This window comes from Argentina silus (genome assembly GCF_951799395.1).
Source record: "Argentina silus genome assembly, chromosome: 4".
Lineage (NCBI taxonomy): Eukaryota > Metazoa > Chordata > Actinopteri > Argentiniformes > Argentinidae > Argentina > Argentina silus.
In genome coordinates, this window is record NC_139658.1 from 4,365,257 (window position 1) to 4,389,353 (window position 24,097).

Consider the following 24,097-nt stretch of genomic DNA (forward strand, 5'->3'; position numbering starts at 1 on the left):
TTGTGCTGAATGTTAACATTTTCAATTGCCAGTATGCAGTTTAGGAACAGGCTCTCAAGTCAAGGTGAAGAAAAGTAAACATCCCCTTTTGAAAGTATTACACACATTTGCTGTACTAAACAACTGAGGCAAAAATACATTGAGTCAAAATATGGGATATGTTTATTTTAGGTTCAGGCTATATACAACAATGAACACTGAGTTATCACAAATTACCTCTGGACTCAAAGGGCAAGACATTTTACAAACCCTTCATACGAGCAAGATTCCCTGGCCTGAAAAAGCCATTTGTTTTCCATTTAGTCTTCAGGTTCGAGAAACAGATGGGGATATGGTGTCAAGAACCCAAGCAAAGTTAAGAAGTCACAAAGTCAAGATTTGCTCAGCACTTAGAAGGACATGAATGTTCATTGGAAATCAGTGTTGAAGTCATAGGCATCACTTCCCTTAACCGAGGAAAAGTCAATCACTGGGTCCACCTGGAACCTCACTTTGGCTGGTTCTTCTGCAAGGAGGAAGAAAGATTGGTTGAGTGATAATACACTCATTTGGGTATTAAAAATGGAATGACAGTTTTCTGCACAACTTACTTGTGATGGATGCCGTTTTCTGTGGTTCCTCTGTGTTCTCTGTTACTGCTACCTCTTCAGGCTGAAAGAAGAGGCATTCATTTTACTGGATCATATGAAACCTGCATTACAGCCAACTACTATTATGTAATCATTCAATAGTAATGATTGCAAATTTAACAAAGAATCAATGAGTCAATCATAACAGAATTTATTTAGAAGGTATTCTATCAGTCTGGCACAGCCATGGTATCAGAGTTGGATTAGAAGTCTTCACTGTAAACTCAAGACTTGCGTTGTTATCCTCATTTCCATGCTAGCACAGACCAAAATCTACTTTAATCTGATTGAGATATGACACACACGGTAGCCAATTCTCATGTGGTACATATCCAGGTAGTTACCTCTTCATTCTCACAGCAGTCCTCCATCTCCTCCCCCTCCTCAGTGGGCCCTGCAGCAGCAGGTCTCTCCTCAGAGATGTCAGTCTCACTCAGGAGACCTGCCGTGGGGCCTTTGGAGGTGAGGCCGATGCTGCTCGCCTTGTTAGGGAACTTCACACCTGGGAGGAGGGTGGGTCTCAGTTACATCAATCAAACATCACAGACTTGTTACTGGCTATATGGTCTGAGGGACATGGAAGTAAATGGATTGAATAATAAAGAGTTCAGTAAATATACATACTATTCAGAGTTTCCTCATTGCCCTTCTTGAGCTTATCCAAGTCCCAGCCCTTCTGTAACTCTGTTACCATAGCATCAGAGAGGTACGGGGGGGGGCTGCGGTGCTGGGGGACTGGGCAATGGTAGCTTAGTTTTGCTCTGAGGAAAAAAACAGAACCAATTTAGGATGTGGAGGGAAATGCATCTAAACGCATTGTCAGTCGGGCAAAGCATTGGGGATCAGAGTTGGATTAGAAGTCTTCACTGTTATCTCGAGACTTGCGTTGTTATCCTCATTTCCAGGCTAGCACACACACCTAATTTTTTTCAATTTGATAGGCCAGGTGACGATGATAACACTCACCCTGTCCAATCATTGAGGAATGTTGTGGCAGCCTGCTCTGTGTTCGGGACGCCGCCCTTCTGCAGAAATCCACGTTTCTTGGCCAAAAGGGTTACAAACTCCAAAGAGTTTCTGAAGTCTGGAACATTGTACTGTAGCATGACCTGAGTGACAAAGACGACAGACCATAACCATAGGGTGCCTAATTCACATGGATTCATTGCTATACGTTTCTGTTTACTTCCTGTGTCACTTTTTTTTTTAATGTATAATTTGAGCTCTGGTCCTCTTACCTGTTGATGGTTGCACTGTTTAAGCAGGGTCCTGACTGCCTCCAGAACACTCTCCTGTTTCTCCTCCACCTGCAGACTCCTCAGTGCCATGGCAGCAGCAGGGTTAGACAGAGAAGCCACAATTCCCGGGCTGTCAATCATCTTGACATTCTTAGTTATGTGAACGTCTTGCATGCACCTGTGAGGATGATACAAGCAGTGTGTGATTAAAAGCTATGGCAGAGCCATGGCAAACCAACACGTGCCTATTAGACGTTCAGGGTTCTCCTCAGGATTTTTGAACAGGGTGGCACTGGATTGCATTATCAAAACCCGGCTCACATTTATTCATGTCAAAATGCACAAAAAATACTGCTAAAGCGCTGAATTCACTGAGGAACATAACGTTAATGTTGTGGGAAAAAATTTTCACTTTCCCTTTTAACAACAATGTCGTTGGCGATCAAAGATACTTTCTCTAAGGCGCTTAGTGGTGTGGCACACTGGTGCGCTTGCCACATGGTTCCTGGTTCGATTCCGACCCTCGACCTGTGTTGCATGTCATCCCTCCTCTCTCTCCCATCCTTCCTGTCAATCTCTACTGTCTCTATCCCAATAAAGCAGAAATGCCCTAAACATTATTATTTTTTTTTTTTAAAGATACTTTCTCTATAATTACTAAATATATAGTTTAATTTGCCTTGAAATGTTTACATAGTGGTGTCGGTGAGTTCACAGCGTGGCGCAGCACCACTCTTACATACTTTGAGAAGAGCCATGGATATTCATTAGGGCAGAACGGACTAAAATACTTCAGTCCGTTCACCTGAATGAGTATGAAGCTCAGTGTTGGATTGAATAGAGACTCCACGGTCTTGTCAGATAATCAACATCATGCTTCATGCACCTCCCCACCAGTGACATGGTTCTAAGTCCTATATGCACATCATGAAGGCACTTGGGGCATATCCAGTAAAGGGAAATTCTATAGAAGATCGACCCATTTGAGAAAAAGCACTGTGTAAGCTCCAGTGTCACTCACTTGGTGATTCCTCTTGTAACTCCAGCGTTACAAGCCCGGATCCCCTTCAGGCTGTTGATCAGACTGCTCTTCCCCACATTGGGGAACCCTGTGGGGGCCAAGGGGGGTTCAATGTGAGCATACAACAGGTCTAATGTGGGCATGCAGTAGCCATGATTAAGAGAAAGCAAGTTAGAAACTGATAAGACTAGGATACACAGCAATCAATGACAAGGATGAGTTCAGAGTTGGATTATTTAAGTCGTCACAGAAATCAGTGTTCACGTAAAAATCATCATTTCTCATCCATCTCTTAAATAACACTGGCGTGTGCCATATTGATTGAGGGAGACATAAGTAGGACGTAGGATTTAAAGGGCGGATTGGAGGCGACCTTACCAACTAGGCCCACTTTGAGCGTGCCCTCCCTCTCTGTTGCATAGTCTCCCAGTAGCTGGAGAAGACAGCTGGTGCCGAAACAGGCCACTCCTTTGGTCTGGTCCACTACTCCATTAAGGGTCGCAATTCTAGCCCTCTTTTCTTGCTGATGACGATAAAATAGAATCATGTTAATGCACAAAAGTAACAAATAGTCTTAATATTTTTCATCTTGACAAGATATCTAACAATAGTGTCTCGAGAGTACGGACGTTGCCAAATTCAGCACATTTCATGCACATACCACAGTTTTGTCCTGTAGCTGTGTGGAGGCCTTGAACACTACGGTTGGGAACTCCTGTTGGAGACACTGCAGCCACTTCTGTACATTCTCCTTAGGTACGAGATCTGAGAGGAGGATAACAAGTTAACTTTAAATGCCTTTGCAAAGGTCCTCTGGCCTGGGTAACTGACTTTCTGTTTTCAACAAAGCTAACTCATTGCCTAAATGGATGGTAAAATAACAATTTGGCTTCAGCACAAACAGACTGGCACCTAAGAGTAATACATCATTGCTAGCAATTGTCTGAGACAAAAACTTAGATATCTATAGCGTTTAAAAATATGTCACCTACCGACTTTGTTCAATAGGAACAGAAGCTTCTTGTTTCCTTCCCTCTTGAGCACAGCCTCCTCAAGTTGTGGGCACCTGGAACCCAGGGGATCCCTGGCATCAAGGACTTCAACTATTACATCAGAGGCATCGATTACCTGGAGAAACATGAACTTCAGTTATATAGTCAATCACTGTTGCAAACTGACACCTTCTTTTTTTTTGTTGGTCAAACTGATTCTCTTACCTTATTTAATTCTGCACAAAGGTACTGTTTTGTGCACTTTGTTGTGCACTTTTCTGTTACGATAATCTGTTTCATCTTCACATTCTCCTCCTGCATGAATTAGATAGAGTTTAAACATGAGTATCATAAGAATGTTCAGTAATGCATAGTTACTCGTCACCCATCCTGTATTCTTACCTTTCTAGCTTTTTTGGCTTTGGACTCTTCACTGGCAGAATCCTTGTCTTTCTTCCTCTTTTGGGCTCGTTCTGTTTGCTTGGCAAGTTTCTTTTTCTGTTTTTCTTCTTCAAGCTGAAAAGAATGGGGATCCACTCAAATTAATCTCAGCAGTGGATTTGATGTCAGTGGCAAGTAATTGTATTCTCATTCATGTTAAGCAATCTCGATATAAAAATCTGGAGTGTGATGACTTCACCCACCTTTAATTTCCTCTGCGCTGCCTCTCTGAGAACATCCTCTTTGAAAGGGGCAATGCTGGGCACTCCTAAGTCCTTTTTCGGCCGTTTGCTTACTCCCTTCTTTTTAAGCTCTTTTCTTAGTTTTTTTGTGTGTTCCCGAACCTATGTGAAAGGGGATGTGTTAGCACTTCACTACATCATAACATAACATATAGACCAGCAGTTCCCTAACTTGGGGTTGGGCCCACATGTCAAGACCCCTGACTGCAAATTGGGGTCCCCTGAGAAAATCAAACTAACCTCTAGGAATTTATAAACTAGACAAACATTTTTATTTTTCATGACAATTTGTGTATTTGTGTACCTGTAGCATATATTGTGCTCCAACTAATTATGCATATTTTGGCGATTAGAATACACTTGGTCAATATTATATGTTGGCATAACCCGCAATCAAGTTGTTGGGGTCATGGAAATTATTGATGTCAATTTGGGATTCGCAAGACAAAAAAGTTTGGTAATCCCTGATATAGACGTAGAGCCTAATCATGCGTCTTGGCAAGCGAGACTTCATACAGATTGCTGAGCTGGCAGTGATGTACACGTACAATTGATTAATCTTACCTTTTTCTGGATTTTGTAACGTTTGGAGCATGATACTCGTTTACTTGCTTTCTTCAGCCCTGAAAATCATGAACAATGTATTACGATCTGATATACTTACTGCCTGACACGGAATTAAAAAGCATGGACGTCGCAGACAGCGCGTGGTCCTTCATAAACACACCTAGTTGGCCGGCCGTCTAAGTATCCACGTAATAATTAATAATGCATAGCTTATAATATACACTATGAAGACAATTCTAAACTAACAATAAAAACGATATTAATAGTTGGCCCAGCATCAAATATTTATACATTTACCTGGACGTTTCATTGTGGGGCTGACGTTACAGCAAAGCGAGACAACTGCAACTCCAGCACGCGGGTGACTCGCTCTCCGTAGGAACAGGAAAAGAAACAATTCCGATTATTTCCAACATCCGCTTCCGGAGGGATGTTGGCTATCTAGAGCTTTCCTTTAAACACAGGATAGTTAAATCACCTAGCTAAACACAACACTTTAGCCATCATTCCAGGGATACAACCGTAAGATAGAACTCTACTGTCTGATAGAAAGCTATTTGTGTGGCGACATTGGCTGTGCTGCACTCCAACACTGCAGGGGGCAGTAGTGCCACTGCATTGCAATAGCTCACAGCTGTGCAAGTAGAAACCAATTGCCGGTGTCAGCTGTCATCTATGATCCTACGCCCTCCACTCATCTTTCTGACTATTCCTCTGTTATCAGTCGATGATGAGAAGTTGATTTTTGCACTGATCCAGGTAAATTATAGTAGCAGCTATATCCATAGCTAGTAACTAACAATAGTTTGCTATTGTTTTCATTATAGTTTCACCAACGTTATGTTTATGTTCAGGATGTTATCAATTTAGATTAGGTAACTAACGTTAGCTAGCAGCCATCATCAAGCTAGCTAATGTGAACTTGCTATGCTAATTGGGCTGGATAGATAGCTAGTGCATGGATTGTGGTGGTTCTAGCTTCAAATATATGTTCTACAGTCTATTCAGAATTAGCTAGCTAGCTTTATCTTGCACACTGCATTGCAAGCAATGTGCTGCTCCCTTTTTAATGTGGCCATCTGTCATGTATTGTATTGACAGTCATGTCATGTTACTAACATTACTATAGCTAACATATTATTGTTGTTCTAGGTAGAACTAGTTATCAATACTTAGCTGGCAAATGTCATCACCTATTTTCCTCCTCAGATTGCTGATTCAGACACTGGGAGGAGATGGGGGGACTCTGTAGGCTGCTTCGGACTGCTCCCATCTGGCTCACCATTATCCTGCTGCTGTTCGGAGACCTGGTGACAACTGCAGCTGAGTTTGACCCCTATAAAGTCCTTGGGGTCAGCAGGAGTGCCAGTCAACCAGAGGTCAAGAAGGTGTACAAGCAGTTAGTCAAAGAATGGTGAGACTGAGGCACTGTCTTATTCTGTTAGGCAAATCATTAGGAGACATGCTCCTCGTTCCTGTCACTTTCATGTCTCTGTTTCCTATGCCTGCTCTGGGAAGATGCTTTTATGTCCCTTTGCAATCATTTTAGATAGGGTGTCAATTGGTTTTGACTGGTCATTTTTATCTTTACTACCAGTGCCAATACCCTCAAGTCCATTTTCTCAATTCTCTAGGCATCCAGACAAGAACAAGGATCCTGGAGCTGAGGACATGTTCATCAAGATTACAAAATCTTATGAGGTGAATGTTTTGCACTCAGCAAACACACAGTCTTACAGTAAAAGTAAAGCCAAGACATAACTTTAGATGATGTGATGTGTCTGCTGATTTTGGGATATAGGGAAAAGGTGAGACACTATTGAGATGCACCCTTTAATCAGAAGAAATCCCACACTCCTTCCCTCCATCGCCTCTCTGTCCTTCTGTAGATCCTGTCCAACGAGGAGCGGAGGGCCAACTACGACCGGTACGGCCAGATGGAGGAGAACCAGCATTTCGGCCAGGCCCAGCAAGGCTTCCGCCACTTCCAGGGCAGCTTCTACTTCGACGAGTCTTTCTTCAACTTCCCCAGGTCGGGCCGGGACTTCTCAGACAGCAAGTACCTGCTCAACCACGGCCAGTATAACAATGAGGTGCTGCCCGACAGCTTCAAGAGGCCCTACCTGATCAAGATTACATCCGAGTGGTGCTTTGCCTGCGTCCACATCGAACCGGTCTGGAGGGAGACTGTTCAGGAACTGGAGCCTCTGGGTAGGCTGGGTTGGGTTGATGTCTATGAATCTGTCATTTAGGATGTACATGATATACTGTACAGTGTGCAGCAGTTATGCTTGCTGATCTCAAGTTGATAAGTTGTTCTAGAGCAGTGATTATGCCTTGTTAAAGCAAAGAATTGAAACACACAGTATACACAGGTAAACAGAGATCTGTAGCGCTGCTATGCCCACTAATGCTCACTCGTGTGTGTGTGTGTGTGTGTGTAATGACATTGCATGTAATGACATCTGACATGCAGGTGTTGGGATCGGCATCGTTGACATTGGGTACGAGCGTCGCCTAGCCAACCAACTGGGGGTCCACCGTACGCCCTCCATCCTGGGGGTGGTCAACGGCAGAGTGACTGTCTTCCACTACGCAGTGGTCCGAGAGCACCTCCGCCAGTTCGTCGAGAACCTGCTGCCCCAGAGACTAGTGGAGAAGGTACCTGGCCCTCAGAATAGCAGCACATGTCCATATTGTATAGGCTATATATTACACATATATTGCATATTATAGATTTTGTCCATAATGTCATTTACTCTGTGTAATTCTTTCTGAGAATACACAGTGCCCTGCGTAAGCTGACAATCTACTTTAACCTCAAACCTTTAGAGTGTAGAGCCAAAAGAAGGAAAAAATGCTTCAATGTCCCATTACTTACGGGGCACTGTATGTATAGCTTATTCATACATTTCATAAAGTATGGATGGGTGACAGCTGGATAAAATTGGTCATGGTTGTTGGTCATGCCTGGGCCAAAATATGTCAGCGTAAAAAGCTTGCCGGTCCAAAAAATAAAATGAGAAATAGCTCTTGTAGACGTGGCAGCTTGAGTGAATGGTCAGTAGTGGTGTTTGCATCTATGGTGTTTTTTTTTCTCTGTTTCTTCAGATCACAGATAAGAACTACCTGCCATTCCTGAGCAACTGGCATGTTGAGAATAAACCCAGTGTGCTACTGTTTGACCAAGTGCCTGCCGTTTCTCTTCTCTACAAGGTGAGAGACCCACACCCTGCACCAACATTTGGAAAAACGCCATCACACAACAATTTTTGTGTGATGTTTTTTTTTTGTGGTACATTATCTCAGGAATCAATGGTGACAATTTCCTCACATGCACTGTATGCACCCCAACCATGACCTCTCTCCCTCACTCCAGCTCACAGCGTTCGCCTTCAAGAGCTATGTGCGTTTTGGATACGTGGACCAGGGACTGACGGAGACCACGCAACTGCTGCGGCAGTTTAACATCAACACTTATGCCCCCACAATGCTGCTGTTCAAGGAGAACACAGAGAAGCCTGCAGATATCATTCAGGTAACACAGGACACAGGGGTGCTGTCCCAAAAACAAACCTTAACCACTGATGCCTATCACAGATCTAAGAGAAGAGGTACTATGATAGTAGTATGTTTTTGGCATGCCATATTAATGATACCCTTGTCTCTTCCTGACCCCCCTCTCCCCCCATGCTCTCCCACCCTCACTCAGGCCAAAGGTATGAAGAGACAGATCATGGATGAGTTCATCTCCAACAACAAGTTCCTGCAGGTCCCTCGGCTGGTCAACCAGAGGCTGTTTCATGAGCTGTGTCCTGTCAAGCAGTTCCACCGTCGCAGGAAGTAAGAACTAACACACCAAGCTTTGGGGTCAGGGGGATGTCACAAAGACGAGAGATTGACAGGGGGAGGGGGTAGAAAGATGCCCAGTCTGACACTATGCCCCTAGTACAGGAATAGTGGCTTCCTCTATCCTGTCTCCTTTTTTTCCCGCTCTGATTTGAAAACTGTAGGATAGATGAAGATGAAAGCCGGGTGGATACCTATCCTGGGCTAACTTTCATCTGTTTTCACGAGTGTAGACTAAGGGAAGGAGATGAGGAAAGGAAACCATTTTAACCATTTGGGAAGCACCCCTCTGATTGGACCTACTTTACATCATCATCAACCCCTTCCCCCTTTCCTAATGTATGATAGTCACCTGATGTCTCGTGTCCGGATGATGTCATCCTTCCTGTCCAACAGTTGTATGGTTCCCCCTCCTCAGGTACTGTGTGCTGTTGATCACGGGCGAGGAGCAGGCGTTTGTCTCCGGGAACCAGGCCTTCCTGGCCTTCGCTTCGGCCAATTCTAAAGAAGTGCTAAGGTTCACCTACGTCTACCAGAGACAGCAGCAGCCCCTGTGTCAGGCCCTGCTCAACAACCAGGCCACATTCTCCCCTCAGGTCAGAACACATCTAATGAGGCAGCGAGGCGTGCGTGCTAAAGTGTTTGTATTCGTGTATATTAATACATAGGTGTCTTTCATGTGACCTCGACAGGTGGTGATCCTGGAGAGGCGGAGCCCGGCTGGCAAGGTGATGTACCGCTCTGTGGTGGGCGGCTGGAACGGCAGTGAGGAAGATAAGCTCCGCCTCCACGAGCAGCTGGAGTCCTTACAGAAAGACCCCACGTACCTGAGCTATGATACAATGCTGCCTGAACTCAATAATGAGCTCGCTCCTGTGAGTGCCTTCCACACACACACACACACACACACACACACACACACTCACTTACACCACGCTACCAAGTTTTACATAATAATTTGTTTCTCTCCCCAACTCCAGATGTATCTGATTCAGTGGATGAATGCAGCCTATGATTACCTTCTTCAGATCTATGATGACCTTCTCTACTCAAACTGGTAAGACTTTAGTATAGTTTACCTTATCAATCAATTTGTATCTGTAATCCTTTAACTCGGTTAACACTGTGTTATGATGTTTCTAGGTGTTTTAGGCAGTGTGCTGCCTTCTGTTTTCATCCGTCCGTTGTAAAGTGTCCGTTCAGTCAGATGTTGTTTTCTCCTCCAGGCGTGAGATGATGCCCATCCTGTCCCTGATCTTCTCTGCTCTCTTCATCCTGTTTGGCACCGTCATTATCCAGGCCTTTAGGTGAGAATGGGTGTCCCTATTTACACACCTATAGGGTTGACACAAATCATAATGTGTTGGCTCTGCTATTTTCTATCCACATACTTTCCTTTCCAGCACTGTTACAGCAAGGAACTGTAGTAGATAGTGTAACCAGGCCAGCACAGTATAGCCCAGCTCAACTTTGTCCAACTCTGTAGTGTGATTAGGGGATATGGCATATATGAGTGTTGAAACATACGTATGAGATCTAGCTGTATAGCTGTAATGTGTATGTACTGTACATCCAAAAGCTTCTCTCTGCTTCATATCCAGTGACTCAGGTGACGACAAGCCCCAGAAACCAAAGGACCCTCCACCACCAAGGGCTGCAGACACAGACGCCTCTCCCAGCAGAGCCAATACCTCCAGGTAGGGTGTACTATCAGAAACTCAGAATACAATGATTTCCTCTCCATTTCCTTTCACAGGCACCACCAAGGAGGTGGGTGTGGTGTACGTGCGTGTGATGTCTCTGCAACCTGTGGTATTCAGTCATGGCGGTGTTAGTGTGTCAGTGTACCTGTGGAAGTGTGTGTGGGCGAAGGCGTGGCCAGGCTCCAGACTGGCCCTCTGAAGTGTCTTTACAGGGTCTTTAAAGGGCGTCTCAGAGTTGAGCGCTCTGAAGCTGCTGAAGTTATGAATCCCCACCAGCAGGCTGGCAGCTGTGTGTGTGTGTGTGTGTGTGTGTGTGTGTGTGTGTGTGTGTGTGTGTGTGTGTGTGTGTGTGTGTGTGTGTGTGTGTGTGTGTGTGTGTGTGTGTGTGTGTGTGTGTGTATGGGGGAGGAATGGCCTGAACATAAGCACAGGGGTGCATTAGATCCCTCTTCAGCCTCTGTAACATGCTTATCTCCCCCCCACCCCTAGTCGGCCTCCAAAGAAGGACTTTGTCGAGGTGACAGAGCTGACAGACATCACCTACATCAGTAACCTGGTGAAGCTAAGGCCAGGCCACATCAATGTGGTCCTAGTGCTCAGCGATGCCTCTAAGAACGCCCTGCTCAGGAAGTTTGCCAAAGAGGTCTACTCCTTCTCCGGGTAAGGCTATGCTCTGATCTCCTTGTGTGTCTGTGTGCTATATACTTCTACAGTATACCATGCTAAATTGTTACATTATCCATTCTGTACGCTCATTCTAATGTGTCTACATTCACCCGTAGGACCCAGACGCTCCACTTCTCCTTCCTGAATGCAGACAAGCACTGCCATTGGATGCCCTCTCTCCTGGGCTCTGTCCCTGACGCAGCACAGGCCTTCGGCCATGGAGAGGAAGATGATGGAGAGGACTCCTCTTCCACCCCCGGGCGTACCAGGGACTTCACAGGCCACGTCCTGGCCCTCAACGGAAACAAGAAGTACTTCTGCCTCTTTAAGCCTGTCTTCACCGGAGATGACCCCAACGGAGAGACTTCCTTTGACCAAGGAGGTTCCAGGAGGAAATCCAGGTCCAGGTCCAGGTCCCAGTCCAGGTCGCGGTCACGGTCCAGGGAGGACGGGGGGGCAGGGAGAGGCTCATCCAGGGCTACCAGCCTGGAGGTGCACCATAAGCTGGACCGGCTAGGGCTGTGGATGGAGAGGCTAATGGAAGGCACTCTACCCAGGCTGAGGGTCCCTGCCTGGCCCAGTCTAGACACCACTACTACCACCTCACCAGAGAGCTGAACCAAGCAGCCTCTGACCTCTCTCAGTAAAGGCATAGCGGGGCTAGAGTAGAGTGAAGTCATGCTTCCTTATTCAGCCCTGCTCCCTGGGTAAGGAGTCTGGGGTGCATCTCAGTACTCTAGATGGCTTCCTCTTTTTGCCTTTGCCATGCGGAGAGGAATCTGCTTTAGACAATTGAGATGCTCCCATGGAACTCCAGGTTAGATTCCAATCTGATCCTTGTTATTCCTTCATGTCTCCCAAGTAGAAGTACAGGTGTTGAGTTATTTGATTGGAATCGAGCCCAGGCAATGCCTTTATATAAGTAGAAGGGAAAGGAGGCTCCTAATGATAAGATAAATGAGGTTACTGATTTAAGCCCTTTGAAATATTGAAGGTAATTTTTGTCTCATTATATGATGCCAATGATTGAGATTGAGAATGTTAATTTTGAATATTATGGGATGCAGAAGCCCCAGTTACCCTATCATAAGGGCCTTTGTTTTGCTTAAGGAGATATTTAAGGAAAAGTCAGCTTTAAATGCACTGATCTTGCCATGGGCTTTCATAGAGAGCTGTTTACCAAGACTTGGGGATTGAGAACTTTACCCGTTGCACTGTTAAGCACTGTCTGTATATTGTTTGTTTTTCTTTGTTGTAAGTAAGCACCAAGGACCATATTCAATCAACCTCAGCTACCAGGTGTTTGTGATGAGTCTATAATATCACTTTTCTTGCAGTGCAAGAATGGAGGTTAGGATACAAATACAGAACTATCAACTTGTGAAAAAAAGAAAAACGTATGAATCATGTCATGTAAATCCCTGGTTAAAGGTTGTGAATAGGGCCCCATAGTGTGCTACACTGCTGCTGAGGCCTGGCTGCCTAGTAGGAGATATCACCTGTTAGTCTTTTTATCTTTAGTAATTGTTGCATTATCTTTTTATTTGTGTAAATCTGAATCAGGAAGAAATGTTTCATCTTTCCATCTTCTTATTCTGTTACTTACTTTCATTTTGAGACAGGGCCCTTAAACCACTATGAATCTTAATGCATGTAAGAAAAACCGCTACTTTACACGCTACTTTATTCTACATTGTTATCCTCATGTCCTCATATGCTTGCATAAGGTGCCTCTTCCTGAGTTATTCCTTACAGAATGATTTGCTGCTCACGAACTGATAGATCGATATAAACTAACTGCTTTATTTTTGTTTGTGTGTCATTGGTATGTCAATCATGTCCAATATTGGTGTTGATAATTGATGTTCAACATTTTTGAATAATAAACTCAAACTGTTACAGTAATCTCGCTGAGCCAGATTAGTTTCTCAAAATCTGACATATGATATTACTGTTAATGAGATGTTGAACTGTAGGGAGAATCAGTAGTTGTCCATTTAATTTTTTTATAGATTGTTCATTTGTAAGATTGTGAATAATATATGATTAGATGTGCTGTACAATATTTATTTGATGTTGCTCATGCTTCTTAAACACTAATAAATCTTTTCTAAATTGATCAAGACTGTTGACTGATATAATTATGGTTTGTCTGTACTTGGTTCTTACTAGTATTGGTGATGGTATTGAATACATACCAGGCATGAATAGTTTGTTGAGGTTTATCAATACAGTAATGCCATGGTGAGTCAGTACTGTACCGTATGTTGAGACAAAGTATGGAAAAAGAAAACAACAATCCATTTGACATGTTTATTAAATACATAAAGAATTGATCAATGCACTTAAATATGTAACTTTATTTAAAATGAACATACTTTTAATGTTGATAATAACTTATAATAAACAGATACGCATGTGTACAACTAGTTTTCACTCATGCTACACATACTATGACATTCTTTTGACTATAAGTGTTACTCCTTCCCTCCATGCTACATAAGCCATGCATTCACAACATCATAGTAGTTGACTTTACTCCTTTTGCTTTCCCTGCCTAAAAAGCACCAATACTTCAAGTATATCAGCAGTCTTGCCAGACATTAGGGTCCTACATAAACCAGACAGCAGGGCTATCAGGTTAAAACTCATGGATATGAAACACTTTCTTCATGTTCAGGTCCTCCGGGCCAAAGGAGAGAGGTAGGAGCTCACTCACATTCATCTCTACATAGGACCCGTCAGGCTTGGATAAATACACGTCCCAGCTGGCCCCAAACTGTGGAGGGAGAGTAGAGAGACAAGCACATTGAAATACTGTATAACAGGCTGTACAGCAGTAATGCAGTCCATTAAACTTCATGAAGTAATGAGTTGTTTCAGCAACATGTTGCCTATGGGCCTACATTGTGTAGTGACTAACGCTGGCAACCATAATGTTATGAGTAGAGTAGATCCCATAATTCAAATTAGCCCTTTGGGTTAATTTCACACAATTATAGTATACTGTAGTTGTATTACCTAGATGTTTGACCGTTTAATAGTTTTTATATAGATGTATTACCTCTCTCATGAATTGCCTGCAGCCACCACATGGGGAGATGAACTGGTCATTTAAGTCACTGCAAACAAATAGATAACATGAGATAATACTTCACAACAGTGAGTCTTTAGCCAATTCATACTCACTCTCTATGAATCAGACAATTGGATAAGATAACAACAAATGTCATAACATTTCATTGACACCAGAGGTCAGCATTGGAGAGGCACAGTCGTAAGGAGATGGGTTTACACTTGAGTAAGTCACTTTATGACAGATGCTGTTCAAAAATAAAGTGTAATAACAGTTAACAACTTTATGACCAAAGACCTCAAGCACACTTCATTAAGATAAACGAATTAATGAGTTTATCAGGGATAGGCCTACAGCCAGAGCTGGGGTTGAATAAATCTGAACATAAACATATGAAAACCAGTGCAGAACAGTACCTGGAGATTGCAATGGCTTTGAAGCTCCTGTAGCCTTCTGAGACTGCTTTGGAGATGGCATTCCTCTCTGCACACACCCCCAGGTTGTAACACGCATTTTCCACATTGCACCCTGACGAGGGAGAGAAAGCAAGCAGAACTGGAGATAAGACCTCCCCTCCAAGATGGTATTAGAGCTCCATGTAGGCAAGGCAAGCACACTACAGCCTCTGCCAAGAGGTCTGAGCCTTCTGAGACTAGGAACACTTGCCTTTGTGAGGATGAGTTGAGACAAAGTCCTATGTTCTCACATTCCCTCAATGCTTAAAAGGTAGCTTGCCCTGATAATTGTCCCTGAAATGTGGAATCAAGGCTATTACAAACAGGAAGCATCCTTTTACGTAACAGAGTCAGACATGTTGGTCACTATTTGAGTCACCTGACAGTGTGACAGATGTAGCCTACTGTGTTGACACTCAATGACGCACAAAATGTCACTGCAGTTCAAGGCTGGATTGAGGGCTCAATTTGCCAATATCAACACTAAACAGATATCCTTTTAAGGCACTGATTTAAAGTATTTTCAGTTTATATAAAAGTTATATAAAAGTTTAAACCAAGGAGATGACATGGCTTTTTTTTTTGGATAGGTTTGGATGAGTCTGTCTGCGGTGCTGTTAGGTAATCATTAACATGGCTATGCAACACAAAGGTGACAGCTATGATCATAGATATTCTCATTCCATGTGCATTCTAACTTAACATCTGAGAGAACGTCTTGAGTTAAACATTCTCATGATATAACTGATTCTCATGCTTTAACTGTGTGCTATAGAGATCTTTAGCAGTTCGTCAGCAATACTGACTCCAGGGAACACATGTGAATCATCTTCCAGTTCCACAGAACATTGATAATGACATCAATGCTCTGGTTATATGGCTCTGGTCAAATTATGCTGTACATCCCCTACTTGCTCCTTCACATACCTTTGCTTCTACTTCCCTGATATGGGGACCAGGCTTCACATTATCGTCACAGACTATATGACTAGTAGTCAGTCAACCTCCTTAGCATACTGGTTAGAGAGGCATCCTATTGAACATCTACATACACAAGACATTTGTCACACTTTGGCTAGAATTCCCTATAACAGAGAATAAGAATAAATACAGTATACCTCTGTGGTACAGGTTTATAAATTCACCATTGACCTGTACACTTAACAACATTACAACCCTGTCAAACGCAGCTCCTCACCTGTGAACACCCTGCCGTCATGGGCTCGGAGGGCAGCCCCCACTCTGAACTTGCTGTAGGGGCAGTAGGCAAACTCCTTGGCCTCCAGGGAGTGGTGGATAAGGCCCTTAACCCCTTCGTCCTCATGGGGTACCCCTGCTGGGTGTTGGAGCGAACTCAGCTCCTTCCCATGGATCATCTCCCGTCTCAGTTTCAGGTCTCCCATGTTAGCTGTTAGTTTGTGAGGGTGTGTGTATGTGTGTCTGATCTTGTTGAGTTCCTCTAACTTCTGATCAAAATATAAGTTTGTGTTGCAATCGATAGGAGGGGTAGGTGTGTTTCTGTAGCCAATCCGTGTTGCTGGGACATCCTCCCTCAGATGTACTGGTTGTTGTACTGGCTAGGTGGGGTGGGAGCGGGATGGTCCTGAAGGGGTGGGGGTGGAGAGGTGGGTGTTAGGGGCGAGGGGAGCGGGGGGAGTGAAAGTAGACGATCTACACAGTTACATAATGATGACTTGTATGAGATAGGGTGTGTTGTGTTACCTTAATCATTTTCTCTTAAATAGACAGTGTTCATAGAGCAAAGTTTATGATGGTAAAAAGTGATGTTTTCCTAACAAATTAGTAAAGACACACCTTGGGAAAATATGTATCTTTATTATTTTACTGCCTTGTGGGTCAGTGGAAAAGCAGCTAGAGAAACAAAAAGCACCAGAGAAATTGTGAAATGCTAGAATGTTTTATGAGTGAGGCAGTGTGTCAGTGTCTACAAGATGATTCAACAACATAACAAATGGTTTCCATTTACAAGGAAATTCTATGACATAATTATCAATCATAATACGTCACAGTGATATTCCCCTGTAGTTGCTCAAGATTTCATGTCTCTTACACATAAGAGGAGCATTTTTTCAATGTTTGGTACAGCAACTGAGTCATACCATCCAACCCTCTGGTATTTCTCAATGAGTGGAAAAGTTCACTTTTGTATGTACAAACACGAGGTTGGAGGTATCTGTAAATATGTTTCATTAGATTACTGAACCCTGGGTTGATCACCTCTCTAAAGGCTGATAACACTATCGGTGGTTACCAAGGCAAGGTTATATTATACTGTATATTCACAGCTATTGTTATAGTATAATTCCTGAAACAGCAAACCTTGTGGAACATCCAGTTTCTATACCCTTTATATATTCTTTGTCTATACAAGTGATGTCATTGCGATGAAATAGTCTCTTATACAATGGAGACCTGTGCCATGACAGCAGCTAGTTGCTAGTTCAGTTAGCTTAGTGTACGTCATTGAAAAAGTTCCCCTATAAAGGGGATTCGGTAAACTAAATAAACTAGCTGTTATTCTCGATGATCCATTTGATCCAGCGGAGGTAGTTTCTGACTTTGGTGTATACGCCTGGGTAGTAGCGGTTGGCACAGCTGATGCCCCAGGAAACAATGCCCTCAAAGTTGCCATTACAGATGAGGGGCCCCCCAGAGTCGCCCTGGTACACAAACAGAGAGCCAGGATCAAGAGTCACTTTCTATGAGTATTCAAATATACAAATATATTTTGCCATTGATTATTAGATGGCCAGGTGCACTTTTCAATCATTTGTTCGATTTTGCACAATGGGAAGCTGATGGAGGCAGAAATCAGAGGACAGGCTTATTTTAATGCATGGAATGGAATGAAGACTCCTGATTCCATGCCATGCATTACAATGAGCCCGTCCTATGATTTCTGCCTGCATCAGCCTCACCTGGTGCACAATTCAATACCATGTTAGCCCTATGAGCTAAAGCCTATACATTCACTAATAATAGAAGATTTCCAGTGTGAGATTAAGATTACTCATCACTGAACCATATCCACTACACTCTCCTAGGCATATACTGAGGATTACAAACTCAGATCTCTCACCTGACAGGAGTCTTTCCCTCCGAAACGTGATCCGGCACAAACCATGTTTTCAGATATCTTAAAGTAGTAGTAGTACTGACAGTGAGTGATGACATCCACATACACTGCTCTCAGCACGGGGGACAGTTGGTAGCTGTTGATATGGGTCACCCCCCAGCCGCTCACCATACAGGTTGTTCCCCGCTGCAACGGGGGCGTGTTGGTGTCTGGGAGGGTGGCGGGCTGGACATAGGCGTTGAGGTTGGCAGGCCGATCGAGCTGAGGGCGGGAGATAAAATAAATACATTTTCATTGAGAAATAGAACAAAAGAACACATTTGTCACAAAGTGCTTAACAACAGCCCCAGGCCAAAGAAATTAAGCAATGAGATGGAAAACTTATGATTGTGTAATTTTGTCAGTTTTAGCAACGGACAACACAGGGGAACCTGATCAAAATAGTCACAGTTCATTCATCAGACCAGAACATCATATCTGATAACAGTCACCCACACAGGAGTCATAGCTGACATAGAAGCTGTCAGACCCCACAGTGAGAACACCCCAAGAGCAAAGGCTTCTTCCCAACATGTAGCCTAGCCTACCATCCATAGCATTTAAGATGGCCATACTTTGATCAGCATGATGTCACTGTCAAAGCTTCTGTAGCTGTAGCTGTAGTAAACCATGACCTTGGAGACGTTGAACATCTGCTCAAAGCCATCCTTTTTGGAGAGGCTATGTTCACTCAGCACCACTTTGATCAGGTGGTTCCTGTGGACCACGGAGAAAGAGGTCAGCAGACAATTTGGAAACCCGTACCAATCACTTCAATCATCTGGAGTCTAGAGTGAGTCTATGGCAAGAATTTAAATCTGAGGTGATTCACTCCACATTAGCAGGGAAGCAGAATTATGTTGTTTTCATATTGTACTTTAGGTCAATGATTTTAATGCGCATGTTCTTGGTATTGATCTTTAGTCACTCTCATGCGTCTGCCATGATATCTCATTTCTTGTCTGTACACATGCATCATCCCTTCCTCGAATTCTTGAGGCAATCGCTTTTATCTATGCGTGACTGGAGAAGTGAAAACAATGATTCCACCAATCCAACCGTCCTTTCATAATTTCTTTAAGGAAGTATGCGGTAATTTCCAAGTATTTGAACAGGGCCCTGTTGTGGGGACACTCGGCTATGAGGTTTAATAATAGCTGTAGTACTCACGGTTTCCAGCAGTGAGCAGCAGACACCACCCACTGTGGGTGTATGAGGGTGCCACCGCAGAAATGGTGATTGCTGGACTTATACTGAAGGGAGGCTTGGTACTTAATGGAGTGCGGCTCCACCTCTTGACCCCCGATGATCCTCTGCCCATATGCACCTGAGACAACAGGAGGAGAGCGGGGAGAGCGGGGAGAGAGAGAGAGAGAGAGAGAGAGAGAGAAGGAGAGGGGGGGGGGGTGAAGGAATAGTCAGTAAAGAGTAGAGAGACCGCTGGATCAAAAATCTGCCAAATCATTTCTATTTCAGTGTCATGCAGAGTCGAAGAGAAAGAGGGAGAGAAGTGGAAATGAAAAATGTCCTTTTTATATACACTGACCCGAATACAACATGTGCACAACAGCACAAGAAATCAGATGACATAACATCTCAAGATATATATGCTACAGGACAAAAACGGATTACTTGACAAACACACAGACAGACACACACACACACACACACACACACACAGACATACACATACACACACACACACACACACACACACACACACACACACACACACACACACACACACACACACACACACACACTTGTTGTTTACCTCTGATGGTGAGGATGACCAGTAAGACCAGGGATAGGTAACATGATTCTGTCATGGTTGTCTGGAGACAGAAAGATAGTTTACTAACAGCCATCATCGCACAGACATTCACAAACAAGCACATGATGTCCAAGACACCCATCCAAGACCATGAAATGTATCTTATCTTGTCTTATTTGATTGGTATTCATTACCAATATGACAGTGAAGCATTTCTTCTTATTTTGGCTCTACACTCCAAAGGTTTGGATCTGGAAATCAAACCATTATTATGGGATTGAAGTAGAGATTCTCAGCTTTTATTTGATGGTATTTGTGTACATATTGGTTCCACCATTCAGAAGTACAACACTTGTTATACATAGTCCCCCTATTTCAGGGTACCCAAAAGTGATGGGACAATTGGCTTGACAGGTGTTTCTGGTTTGTCAGGTGTGTTCCGTCACATCATTTGTGCAGTCATAATAGAGCTCTCAATGTCTGATATTGATTCTAGGCTTTGCGTTTGCCTTTGGAGTCTGCTGTTGGTGTCTGTCAACATGAGGACCAAAGAGATGTCAATGAAAGTCAAGGGAAGCCATTATTTGGCTGAAATATCAGAACAAATCAATCAGAAAAATAGCCAAAACCTACCAAAATCAACAGTTAAGGAACATCATTAAAAGGAAAGAAAGCACTGGTGAGCTCAAAAATCGCCAATGGCCTTGTAGGCTAAGGAAGACTTCTACAGTGGATGACCGAAGAATGCTCACTATGGTAACCCCCAAAACAATCAGGAACACTCTCCAGGAGGTAGGCGTGATTGTGTCAGAGACTACCATCCGCAGAAGACTTACACTGCAAGATGCAAAAAGAGCCTGCAGAGATGAATATGTACCAGAGTGATGGCAAGAGTAAAGTGTGGAGAAAAAAAACAGGAACTGCCCAATATCCACCGCATACCACCTCATCTATAAAATACGATGGAGGGGTTGTTATGGCTTGGGCATGTAAGGCTTCCACAAGAACTGGCTCACTTGTCTTCCATGATGATGTAACTGCTGACGGCAGAAGCAGGATGAATTCCAAAGTCATTGGACGGCGCTTCATCATACAGCAGGGCAATGACCCAAAACATACTACCATTGCAACTAGTGAGTTTTTCAGGGCCAACAAGTGGAAAGTTGTTGACTGGTTAAGTCAATCTCCAGATTTAAATCCTATTGAACATGCATTTCATTTGCTGAAGAGGAGACTTAAGGCAAAACATCATCAAAACAAACAACAACTGAAGATGGCTGCAGTACAGGCCTGGCAGAGCATCACCAGAGAAGATACCCAGTGTCTGGTGGGGTTAATGCGTTGCAGACTTCAGGCAGTTATTGCATGCAAAGGATTGTCGACCACATACAAACATGAGTGCTTAATTTGGACATTTGATAAATCTGTCCCATCAGTTTTGGGTACCTTGAAATACACTGAAATTACTGATAGCTTGCCATATGGCCCTTTTTGTACAGTTATGGATAATTCATTCTAATGAATTTAACAATTATCCTTAATTGATCCATCACTTAACCACATAACACATGTAATATTTGTGTAATGGTGATAGGCTAGCCACAGTTTCTTTTCAATACAATATAGTTCTATTAACAATTCTGCAAACCTATTTTGATATACATGTGCACCGAAAACCTATCTTTTCTAAAATGTAATAACCAAAGACGAAAAAGTGCCCCATTAGTATATCTTATCAACTCAGTCCGAAGCATTGTTATAATACTCACCCTGATGACAGTCAGCCAAACACTCTCACCTCTCACACACACTCCTCACACAAACCTCTCACACACCCAGACAACAGGCCTGAGAACTCTCTCCCCGCCTTTTATATTGTAACCAAAGCTGCTCTCACGTTACTGCTACCGTTATTGTCCACCATAAACCATATCTGTGAATGAGATGAAGCGAGGGACACAAAGACACTGACCTAGTACATGACAAAAGGCAGCCATCTTCCCTTCATTATTATACCCCCATTTCTTTGGAATTGGCACGCCTTTGATTTGTGCCCTGGCATTCATAGTCTTCTTATTTATGGGAAGGAAAGTGAATCTTTGGGGAGGTGAAATTTAAGATGTCGCCAAGGGATACAATGGTCTACTGACGTGGTGTTTGTTTGTGGCTGTAGGATAGTTGCTGATTTGTTATGGGAGGGAGTGCATAGGACTGTGGGGTTATATTAATTGATGTTTGTATATCAGTTTCAATTCCCATTGTGATCCAAGATGGAGGTTGAATTGGTAAAGATCTGAATGGGGATCATGGACAGAACAGGACACTTTGTTTATTCCACATTTCGGCCTGGCCAGACACAATGGGATTACAGCGTAGCTTTCTACAGCAAATAGATACAGGTACTAGGGTGATGTTGCCCCCTGATGCTGATCTTGGGTCAGTCCCCCCACTTAAAGGGGCAATCAGGGATTCGAATAACATCAAAGCGTCTCCCACAACTGAGGTGTGGGGTTGGCGAAATGTTTATGCTCAAATAAAATCAAAATGATAGTTTTAATCACATTTTGAAGCATTATTGTCCCCCACCAACAAAATGATTTGGTCTCTGTCCGTTGGTATGTCACCGCTTTTTCTCCGACACCACTGGGACAATTTTGATGTAACTTGGGTGAATAATGGGTCTTGCAATACAGATGTGGCATTCATGAAATTACTGTATATTGGACCAATTTTGACTAAACTATGATGAAAGATGTGTCTTGCCATATAGATTGTTTAGCATTTCGAGGTGATGCTGATTCATCATTAAAAACATCATAATAGGGTGTAATGTGGAGAGCTAGCCTAATGCGATAGACCTACAGCCTAATGAATTTGGGAATAATATTTTGAGAAATCAACGCAAAGCTGTAAGAAGCAACTGATAATAGAGTCAAATAAGCACTACACGTTCCGGTAACTTTTCAGTCTGACTACGAAGCTGTAGGAGTGTAGCCTAATGCAGTAGGCCTAATGCAGTAGGCCTATAGCCTACTATTACATAATTTGTGAATAATATTTTGTGAGTGTCTGTTATGCAGCATAATTGAATACCAAAACTTTAATATTCATACGAAAACCAGAGTTGTGTAACCTAGATTTCTAGCCAGTCGTATCTGCAACCAAATAATTAGCCTGTGAAAATATTTTAGCCTATTGGTGAAATTTGAGTTTGAAGTAAAGGTGTCTTATATCAATAGAGTTAGTAGTCTAATGATGCCCAAATACATTTTCTCTTTGGTCAAAGAAGGTGATCACACCAAGAGAAAAGCCCTCCCTGTGCGCAACAGGGACACAGCACTGTAAAACAGAGACAACAAGTGTCATAGTAAAACGTTTATGAATAAACATTTTGCTTCATAGCTACTGTACACTTGTTTACAATTGCATTGTTTACAAGCAATGTGTTACAGTCCCTCTCCCTGACCGGCCCTCTGGTACCTCTGGTACCTTCCACGGACCTAGCCCATTCCAGTGTTGACTACCCGCCTGCCTACCTGACCCTTGCCTGTCTGACTACCCGCCTGCCTGACCCCTGCTGGTCTGACTACCCGCCTGCCTGCCGAACCTCTGCTCATCTGACTACCCGCCTGCCTGCCGAACCCTGGACCGACCCTGGACTACTCTCTATTGGATTATCCTTCTCTCTCCTACCCCTTTTCCCCTTTTATTATTAAATACGCTTTGGGCTAAACCCCACCACCTTCCCTGTGTGCCGTCAATCTGGTTCTTCAGACGTTCACGGGTAACACAATGGGGTAAAACAAGATGATATTTTGGGTTTTGATGGGGTAAAACAGTTAAACTAAGCTCATGAGACATTTATAAGTTATATTCTTCAAGAATCAATGGCCATATCATTCATTTGACATAAAAGTCCAAACATGGATGTACCAATCCCAGATCCCCTTTAATGGATTTGTATCATTTGAATGGATCATTTTAGATATCACAAGTTTTGTCTGTGCTAGCACAGTCATCCAGTGACTTCCCTCCCCCCCCCTCCCATCCCTTTGGACACCCTAACACTACCATTAGTCTCTTCCCTGTCTTCAGTTCCCATCACGGCTAAAACACAAACTGGTGGGTGGATAGGCACTCCCAGTTTGCATGTTGTTGTGCTCCCCAAGGTGTTGTACAGTGAGGGTGAAAGTTAATAGTGTGTTCCTCACCCCCTGGAGAACTGAGCTACAGTCCCAAACAGGATGTGTGTGTCACGTGAATCACATGAATCGCATTCAACAGCAGAGAGAGCTGCACGGGGAGTCC

At 43.4% G+C, this 24,097-nt stretch overlaps 4 protein-coding genes across 4 annotated transcripts; 1 reads left to right on the forward strand and 3 right to left on the reverse strand.

The window, feature by feature from the left end:
* Positions 1 to 144: 144 nt before the first annotated feature.
* gnl3 (G protein nucleolar 3) lies at positions 145 to 5,525 on the reverse strand. Its single transcript, XM_083668873.1, has 15 exons — positions 5,428 to 5,525; positions 5,128 to 5,186; positions 4,525 to 4,665; positions 4,283 to 4,396; positions 4,106 to 4,195; positions 3,881 to 4,016; positions 3,550 to 3,653; positions 3,267 to 3,411; positions 2,889 to 2,976; positions 1,868 to 2,045; positions 1,596 to 1,738; positions 1,254 to 1,390; positions 974 to 1,131; positions 591 to 651; positions 145 to 505 (listed from the first exon to the last, which is right to left on the reverse strand). Exons 1-15 carry the CDS (start codon positions 5,438 to 5,440, stop codon positions 408 to 410), a joined length of 1,665 nt encoding a protein of 554 aa, XP_083524999.1. The 5' UTR covers positions 5,441 to 5,525; the 3' UTR covers positions 145 to 407.
* Positions 5,526 to 5,833: 308 nt separating this feature from the next.
* On the forward strand, positions 5,834 to 13,467 carry dnajc16l (DnaJ (Hsp40) homolog, subfamily C, member 16 like). Its single transcript, XM_083668287.1, has 15 exons — positions 5,834 to 5,889; positions 6,340 to 6,544; positions 6,765 to 6,831; positions 7,020 to 7,341; positions 7,607 to 7,791; positions 8,242 to 8,346; positions 8,510 to 8,668; positions 8,843 to 8,973; positions 9,398 to 9,575; positions 9,672 to 9,854; positions 9,960 to 10,036; positions 10,206 to 10,286; positions 10,581 to 10,676; positions 11,172 to 11,342; positions 11,465 to 13,467. Exons 2-15 carry the CDS (start codon positions 6,366 to 6,368, stop codon positions 11,964 to 11,966), a joined length of 2,436 nt encoding a protein of 811 aa, XP_083524413.1. The 5' UTR covers positions 5,834 to 5,889; positions 6,340 to 6,365; the 3' UTR covers positions 11,967 to 13,467.
* A 522-nt stretch (positions 13,468 to 13,989) lies between these two features.
* On the reverse strand, positions 13,990 to 16,282 carry cdab (cytidine deaminase b; the record flags this gene model as incomplete). The annotated part of the gene is made up of 4 exons (XM_083667625.1): positions 13,990 to 14,127; positions 14,413 to 14,470; positions 14,841 to 14,952; positions 16,078 to 16,282. 4 exons carry the CDS (start codon positions 16,280 to 16,282, stop codon positions 13,990 to 13,992), a joined length of 513 nt encoding a protein of 170 aa, XP_083523751.1.
* A 1,125-nt stretch (positions 16,283 to 17,407) lies between these two features.
* LOC310802990 (trypsin-3) lies at positions 17,408 to 19,844 on the reverse strand (the record flags this gene model as incomplete). The annotated part of the gene is made up of 5 exons (XM_083667626.1): positions 17,408 to 17,560; positions 17,980 to 18,237; positions 18,591 to 18,732; positions 19,186 to 19,342; positions 19,790 to 19,844. The coding sequence occupies 5 exons, from the start codon at positions 19,842 to 19,844 to the stop codon at positions 17,408 to 17,410; spliced, it is 765 nt and encodes a 254-aa protein (XP_083523752.1).
* Between the last annotated feature and the right edge of the window lie 4,253 nt (positions 19,845 to 24,097).

Excerpts from the sequence above, each read along its gene's own strand:
- dnajc16l (XM_083668287.1), top strand. The coding sequence starts at position 6,366 with ATGGGGGGACTCTGTAGGCTGCTTCGGACTGCTCCCATCTGGCTCACC. Across the intron at positions 9,576-9,671 it reads AGGCCACATTCTCCCCTCAG|GTGGTGATCCTGGAGAGGCG; the intron begins GTCAGAACACAT and ends TGACCTCGACAG. Across the intron at positions 10,037-10,205 it reads GACCTTCTCTACTCAAACTG|GCGTGAGATGATGCCCATCC; the intron begins GTAAGACTTTAG and ends TTTCTCCTCCAG.
- gnl3 (XM_083668873.1), bottom strand. Across the intron at positions 4,666-5,127 it reads GTTACAAAATCCAGAAAAAG|GTTCGGGAACACACAAAAAA; the intron begins GTAAGATTAATC and ends CCTTTCACATAG. Across the intron at positions 652-973 it reads ACTGCTGTGAGAATGAAGAG|CCTGAAGAGGTAGCAGTAAC; the intron begins GTAACTACCTGG and ends CTCTTCTTTCAG.